Here is an 8,357-nt window from a genome sequence, read left to right as displayed (position 1 = left end):
TTATATTTGAAGATAAAATCAGGGTTCTACTTTTTTCTTTTTCTTTTTTTTTTTTTGCTAAGCAAGCAAGATGATTTATATTATATATGGGAAAATTTGTACATATGGCAGACCCTAACGATTTACAATTCGAAATTGAGGCAATTCAAGCTTATCTCCAGTATAAGCATGTTTAACATTAATAGGTAACTCCATTACTCGCATGAATTTCATCGACTGTTGACTATGAATTGGTGCTGCAGCAAGGGCATTTGCAACAACATTTGCCTCTCTCCAAACATGAGTTACTCTGACTTCGATTTTCGATAGCATTGTCCATGCCTTATATATCCATTCATCTAGTTTCCAAGAGACTACATGACTTGCAAGACCCCTCACTATGATAGCTGAATCCATTTCAACAATAAGATTTTTACCAATTAAATCAAAGCTCTCTAATGCAACTACCAATGCACGGATTTCAGCTACATTGTTTGTCGCTTCTCCGAAAACCCAGTGCCCTGCTGCCACAAGTTCTCCATGATCATCACGTAGGATAGCACCACCTCCTGAAATACCTGGGTTACCTCTTGCTGCACTGTTAGTATTAAGTTTAAACCAGCCAGCTGGCGTTTTTCCCAACAGACTTTGACTATACGTCTTTGAGGAATCGTTCTCCTATGTATACCTATAGCTTGAAGCTTTTTGATTTCATCATCTGAGGAAGGATATTTGAAAATCTGATGATCTTCTAGTTCTTTTAGCCATTTCAGACAGCTGAATATAACTCCCTGGACAGAGGCCTTCTTGTTCTCAAAGATACATTTATTCCTAGTGATCCAAATGTTCCAGCATACTACCCATGAAATCATTCCATTGACATTTCCAAATTGAGAATTTTTCGATAGGCCCCAATTAAGAAGTAATCCAGGCGTCATAATTCTGACTTGCTCATCTAGAAGGTGGCAGCTAAAAAAATTCCACACCTTTATAGAAAAAGAACATTTATAGAAAAGGTGTTCAACAGTTTCTTCATCATCTTCACAACATGGACATCTTGACGCCATGGAGAACCCCCATTTTTTTCGGATCCGATCCACCGGACATGCTTTATGATAGATCTTCCATGCCAAAGTCTTCATCTTGGTGGGTACCTGAGCCTTCCAGATTGCCTTGCAGATATGAGATACATTACCCCTTTGTCTCACTGATTCCCATGCCGAACAGGACGAAAACAAACCAGATTTTGACGGCTTCCAAATTGTTCTATCAAAACTTGATTGCTGAAGATTAGAAGCAATAATCTCTTCCACTGCATTGCCATCTTGAATTAGGTCTCTAAGTTTAGAAACATTCCAGCCCACTTGACTCCATACCTCTTTCACCATAATTTGTTTATTTTCATCCGGATAAGAATCGATCAACGGAACTGAACCTCTCCAGTTGTGTAGGAAGAGAGAAGTCGTTGCACCATCTCCAATCAAATTTTTTGAAAGTCTAATTGTTGGATGAAGAAAATTTCGCAAAGTTCTCCAAATCTTGGAGCCCCTTATTTTTGACGGATTCCACCAATTTCCATCCTTGACATACTTTTTCTTAAGGTAGTCTATCCACAACCCTTTCTCATTTACCAATTTCCAGCATGTTTTCGTTAAACCTGTTTTATGGATCTCAGCAAGAGTTTTAATACCTAGCCCACCTTCTAGCTTAGGTTTACATACTTAATGCCAAGCAACAAGATGATTTTTCCTTTTACCCTCAGTACTACCCCAAAAGAATTTAGCAAAGCTCGACTCCAAAGAATCTGAAATATACTTTGGAATGGATAGAATTGAAATTAGATACACTGGAATGGAAGTGAGTACATGTGAAAGCAAGGTTAAACGACCACCTTCAGATAGAAGATTGGACTTCCAACCCATCATCTTCCTCGAGATCTTGGAAACCAAGCCCCTACACATTTCTCTCATAACTCTTCCAGTAAACAGCGGAACACCCAAATAATTGGTTGGTAGAGAGCCCTTAGGAAAGCCCAGAATTGTTTTAACAAGATCTATTCTCCTTCCTTCCATATGATTAGCCACAAAAAAATAACTTTTTTCTAAGCTGACTTGCTGACCTGATGCCTTCTCATAAAATTCCAGAAAATCTTTGATAACTTTTAGAGACTTCGTAGTAGCTTTAGAAAAAATGATCAAATCGTCCGCAAATAAGAGGTGGCTAGGGGCTACCCCTTTTTTTGAAACTGCAAATCTCTCCATTTGTCCTGATTGTGCTAAATGATTCAGACCCACACTAAGTGCTTCCTCCGCGAGAATGAAAAGACTAGGAGATAAAGGATCTCCTTGTCTTAGACCACGACTTCCTCCGAAAAATCCATATGAGCACCCATTGACTATCACCGAATAAGATACACTTTCCAAACACCCGTTAATCAATTTCAGAAATTCTTCCGAGAACCCCAACTTGAAAAGTACTGCCCTTAAGAACGGCCACTCAAGCCTGTCATAAGCTTTCTTCATATCGATCTTCATTGCCACATTATTCCCTCTAACTTTCAGATTAAGATCATCTAGCACTTCATGAGCCAACACAATATTATCATAGATATTCCTACCCTTAACAAAAGCACCTTGTTCAGGAGAGATTAAGGAAGGTAGAAGCTCTCCTAATCTCGAGGCCAAGATTTTAGATAAAATTTTATACAAAAAATTGCATAAACTAATAGGCCTAAAATCAGAAAAGGATAGAGGTACCTTAATCTTAGGGATCAAGGCAATAGACGTGGCATTGATAGATTTTGGGATAACGCCTTCCTGAAAAAAATTAATGACTGCCTTCATCAAGTCATGCTTGATGATATCCCAACATTTAACGTAGAAAATCCCCGAGAAACCACCCGGACCTGCTGCTCCTTGAGCATTCATACTTTGTACAACTTGCAAAACCTCAATTTCATTAGGAAGAGCACACAACCGATCATTCTGCTGAGCGGTAACTTTACAATTCAGCCCTTCCAGCAAATTTCTATAAGAGCATCTTTGAGAAGAGTTAAGTAGTTCTTTAAAAGAATGGACTGCCTCTCTACCAATTTCTTCTTAGTCTTCTATAAATGTCCCATCAGATTTTCTAATTCGTCTAATCGAGTTTCTCAATGTATGAATCTTAGTAGAAAGGTGAAAGAATTTAGTGTTTCTGTCACCTTCCTTGAGCCAAGAAACTCTTGATTTTTGCTTCCAAAACGACTCCTCATTATTTGCCCAAGTAGCATACTCCAACTTGGATCTTTGACACTCTAAATAGATATTTTGATCCCAACCTTGAGTGGCAAGTAGGTTTTCATATTCTTGGACCTTAGTTTCTGCTAACTTCAGTCTTTTTTGTACGTTGCCCACAACCTCCTTATTCCATACTTTTAGAGCACCCTTCAGCCTTTTGAGTTTTGAAAAGAAACGATACAAAGGAGACCCTTCCGCTCTAGGAGACCAAGACTCCCTCACAATTTGCAAGAAGTCTTCCCTCTCATCCCTGTAATGGTTTAAAAAATTGAATAAGAAGAGGACAATGATCGGATGACAGTCTTGGTAGATGCGATACCAAAGGTGTACCCAATTCTGAAATCCAGGGAGGAAACACTAAGACCCTATCCAATCTTGCCCAAATTCGATTAATTCCTTGCCTATTATTACACCATGTGAATCTATTACCCGAGAAACCAGCGTCAACTAATTGCAGAGCCCCATGAGTTCTCCTAAGTCTTCCATAGATACACGATTTGGAAACCTCCCACCTTTCTTTTCATCAGGAAATAGAATAGAGTTAAAGTCCCCTACAATGAGTAGACTCTCAACATCTTTCAGCAACTCTTTTAAATCATTCCATAATTTACGACGTTCTTCAATTAACCAGGAAGCTCTAAGAATACAAAAAACACATTTTTTCTGCTCCACTTCAGCATCAATAAGGATAAATTGAGACGACTGATGCACTACTCGAAATTTTGAGGGATCTCCGAACCAAAACACCCAAATAGACCCACAGTTATTAACGTCATTGGAGGTTGCTATTCGGGATTTCAGAATTAACTGCATTCGTTCAAATTTTATGTCTTTTCTAGACATTGGTTCCAGCACAGCCAACAAAAGAGGTTTAAAACTTTTTAACATATTTTTTAGTCTAAGGAGTGATGAGGAATTATTAATTCCTCTAATATTCCAGATTAAAGCTGACATAAAAATATGTTTAGAGGTTTCTCTTTGATCTAGTCCGTTTAGGAGGACCGAGATTGGACCACGATCGACGTCTTCGATTTTTCAATTTCTTAGTTCTAGCACTTCCAAGATCAGAAGAATAATCTGGTTCTGTAGGATTAGAAGTAGAAATATCATCGTCATCCTCTTCCTCTTCTGATTCATCTTCTTCCTCTGCCTCAACAGTAGGAAACTGGTTCTTAAGGATCAACGGCTAAGAACCTTTAGCCAGCAAATCTTTCCTTGTCTGTATTTTTTCCGAAATCGACAAAATAGCACCAAATCTTGGAGTTGATCGTTGAAGCGGAGAAGATTCCCCAGAAATCTGGGTCCTACTATTTTATCTGGATGACTAGAAAGTTGGGATAGTCTGGTAATGGTTGTGATGCAATTCTTCTGGTTTTGGTAAATTGAAGTTTGATGGTATTGTTGGTGTCATCTTAAACGATGAATCTTGTAGAAAAATTTCGAGATCAACTGATACTTCAGGGAATACCTTGAGTGCTAAGGAAAGAAAAAGGAAGTCTAATAAGGAAAACCAAGGAAATGCCGATCAAATTAAAAAAAAGGCAAGTCTAGAACATCATTGGCAAAAAGAGATGGTTGTGGAATTGTGGAAAGAATGATCATTTCAAAAGGGACTGCAAAGTTGCCAAAAAACTTGTAGGGATCAAAAAATCAAGGAGGTAAAAAATCTGTTAATCAATTGCATTCACATAATACAATTTTTTACGAGTCACTACACTGCATTATAAGGCCCTGGTAGTGATGTTAGAGGTAAGAAATTTAGATCTAAGGAGGATTTTTGTGGATGCTGGGAATGTGATTGATATCCCTTTCTGGAAGCTACGAAAAAATGGGAGTAATATAAAAGCCTCGAGCCAGCACAAGCAACTGTGTTCGGATTCAACAGAGCTCCGACCATTCCAGTCAGAGAAATAACACTACCAGTCACTACGGGGCCCAAGGTAGTTATGGCAAGATTCATAGTAATAGAAGTAGACTCAGCTTACAATACGATACTAGAAAGAATGTGGATATAGTCCTGTTAATGTACCATCAGGTGATATAGTTTTCGAGCAAAAAGGGGCAAATGGACATCAAAAGGGACCAGGAAATGTCACAAAGGTGTCTTACAACAACATAGAAGGCAAGGTAGGTATCTGAAGTAGTGTCAGGGGTGAAAAGGATGGACGGTCCCTCTATAGAACCCCCAACAATAGCAATTATAGAGGGAGCCGCAATAAGAGTAGGTATCTCTGATCGAAAAAGTAAAATAGGTTGGCCTTGAGAAAGATGAACAACAAACAACCAATATCGAAACCTCTTTATCTAAAGATGAAGGAGAGGAGTTATTACAATATCTAAGGGCCAACAAAAATGTTTTCGCATGGTCATTCAAAGATATGCCAAGTGCAGATCCTCGTATGATGAGTCATCAACTAAATGTGGATCCAACAACCCGACCAATCTGGCAGAAATTGAGGAGACCATCCCCACTCTTAAGGTAAGGGGTAAATGAAGAAATCGATGAATTGATAAAGGTTGGATTTATTCGAGAAGTCGAGTATCCAGAATGGATAACGAAGATAGTGGTAGTACTAAGGAAAGACAGAAGAGTCAAAGTTTGCATAGCCCTCACTAACCTAAACAAGGTTTGTCCAAAAGACATGTTTCCATTGCAGAGGATCGATAAGGTAGTAGATGCCACCTCAGGAAACAAGAAAATGTCTTTTATAGATGGTTATTCAAGATACAACTTGATACCTCTAGCCCCCAATGATCAAGAGAAGATGTCTTTCATAATAAAGCAAATGTTATTTTATTGCCAACTCATGTTGTTCGAACTGAAAATGCATGGACGACCTATTAGAGTCTAGTCACTAAGATGTTCAAATACCTAATCAGGAGAACGATAAAGGTCTACATTGATGACATGTTGGTGAAGAACAGGCAAGGAAGAGATCATCTCAGGGTCTTCAAGAAAACGTTTGTACGGCTTAGGAAGCTAAACTCGAAGAAATGCAAATTCGTTGTCTCATAAGGGAAATTTCTCTATTATATGGTCACACAAAGGGGAATAGAGGCAAACCCAGACCAAATACGATTCCTAATCGAGATACCGAGCCTAAGAAGTTTAAAGTAGGTACAAACTCCTGTAGGAAGGATCGTGGCTCTGAACAGGTTCATTTCAAGGCTCTAAACCATTGTTTAGATTACTAAAGAAGGAAAAGAGTTGTGACTAGTTCGGGAATGTGAAATAGCATTCCAAAACCTAAAGAAGTACATAGGGGAGCCCCACCCATAATCAGTACAACTAAGGAATGTGAGGAGTTCGGGATCTATCTGGCGGTTACATTACTCTCAGTTAGCTCAATATTATTTCAAGTGGATTTGGTACGAGAGTATCCCATGTACTTCATTAGGACAACCTCGATCAGTCAAAGGTAAAATATAATAGAAAGAGAAAGTCAAGTTTGCCTTAGTTTACTCAGCTTAGAAGCTCTGTCCGTATTTTCAGTCACTGATTTCGAGTAGTAATGGATTATCCCCTGGGGAATGTGTTGCAAAGAACGAACAAGTCTAAGAGAATAACGAAATGGGTAGTGATTAAGAAAAGCATGACTTGTAGTTTGAAAGGCGAACGACACTAAAGGGACAAGTGCTAACAAACTTCATGGCAGACTTCCCAATCAAAGATCTGAATAGGGAAGAAGATGAGGATACAGTATAGAGGAAGTAGGGGATCTTAGCGCATATGATGCATACTCGAGGTAAAGAATACTTATAGATAGGTCTTCAAACTACAACAGCTCAGGAATCGGGATAGTTTTTGTGACACCAACCAGTGACAGATTGGAGAGGATGTTGAAGCTCGGGATGGGGCTTCAAACGATGAGATGGAGTATGAGGTAGTCATAAATGGGCTAAAAATGTCAAGGGAGCTGAAGTTCAACAAGCTGTTAGTGTTCACTAACTCCCAGCTGATAGTCAACCAGTATAACAGGGAGTATCAGACAAAGGATGAATTAGTGGTAAGGTATCTCGTTGTGTTGAAAAAGGAATTGGGTAGATTCGTCGGTTTTACCCTCCTGAGCTTGAACTGTAGTGTTCTTCCCAAATATTGAAGATCCACTGAGCCAATTAAGTGAAAGAGAGACAGAGAGAGAGAGAGAGAGAGAACTAAATTTCACTCCGTCAAATCTTTGGGATGGTAATTACTCAATTAAAATTAAAATTAAAAGAAAAAAAAAAACTTTTATTCACAATAAATAAATTATAAATGTCTCTAAGATCTAATGATCTAATAATGCGTTCTGTATTATAATTCCTTTCAAATAATACCAAAAAATAAAAAATCTTTGGAACTCAAACCATTCCCTCAGTATTTTTTTTTTCTTGTGACCCGAATATAGCAAAAAACCGCAGCAAAAATCGTAGTCACAAGGCCTCCAATGATGACACCTCCACCAGCAACTGATTTATCAGACGAATGATGATGCGTTTCCGACCGTCCGATCCCAGGCGCTTTTGCAATTTCTTCTCCATCTTCTGATGTTCTTTCACTTGAACCAGGTGACTCCGCCCCAAAACCAACACCACCCCTTTGAGGCTCGACCACGGTCCCAACCTTTGGTGGTGCATTCGGTTCAGAGTCTTCAAGTCCACGGCCCATTGCCAGGACCATCAAAACCTCAGCTAAGATCAAACAAAGGAGAAAAATCCGAGCCATTTGTTGGTCTTGTTTATATCGTTTGCTTGCTTGGACTCTCCAAGTCATCTGTTTAAGAAAGAAATCCAATCAAATGTGGTTCATTATATATAGAGGAAAGGTAGATGAGGTCTTTTATGTAATTAAGTATAACGTTTGGGGGTTTTGTAAGTTTTATTACTCAAATATCCATGAGATTTGTGGTTGAAAGTTGAAAGAAGTTTCCAAGTTTGAAGGCCTTTTGGGGTTTGAAAGTTTTATTACTAAAATACCCATGAGATTAGTGGTTGAAAGTTGAAAGAAGTTTCCAAGTTTGAGGGCTTTTTGGGGTTTTGAAAGTTTTCTTACTAAAATACCCATGAGATTTGTGTTGAAAGTGGAAAGAAGTTTCCAAGTTTGAAGGCTTTTGGGGTTTT

The 8,357-nt window shown here is 38.7% G+C and overlaps 1 protein-coding gene across 1 annotated transcript; it reads right to left on the bottom strand.

The window, feature by feature from the left end:
• Positions 1–114: 114 nt before the first annotated feature.
• Positions 115–8,010, bottom strand: LOC147387342 (uncharacterized). The gene is made up of 7 exons (XM_086421562.1): positions 7,654–8,010; positions 4,314–4,428; positions 3,763–3,874; positions 3,182–3,507; positions 1,736–2,992; positions 668–1,636; positions 115–572 (listed from the first exon to the last, which is right to left on the bottom strand). Exons 1-7 carry the CDS (start codon positions 8,008–8,010, stop codon positions 115–117), a joined length of 3,594 nt encoding a protein of 1,197 aa, XP_086277688.1.
• Between the last annotated feature and the right edge of the window lie 347 nt (positions 8,011–8,357).

The sequence above is a fragment of the Akebia trifoliata genome, chromosome 13, assembly GCF_017979445.1.
Source record: "Akebia trifoliata isolate Shusen 1 chromosome 13, ASM1797944v1, whole genome shotgun sequence".
Lineage (NCBI taxonomy): Eukaryota > Viridiplantae > Streptophyta > Magnoliopsida > Ranunculales > Lardizabalaceae > Akebia > Akebia trifoliata.
This window is presented reverse-complemented; position numbering and strand designations above follow the sequence as displayed.

Coding starts and splice junctions, on each gene's coding strand:
- LOC147387342 (XM_086421562.1), bottom strand. CDS start 8,010: ATGACTTGGAGAGTCCAAGCAAGCAAACGATATAAACAAGACCAACAA. Junction 2,993..3,181: donor AGTTTCTTGGCTCAAGGAAG/GTGACAGAAACA, acceptor ATTTGCTGGAAG/GGCTGAATTGTAAAGTTACC. Junction 573..667: donor CAAAAAGCTTCAAGCTATAG/GTATACATAGGA, acceptor CTAACAGTGCAG/CAAGAGGTAACCCAGGTATT.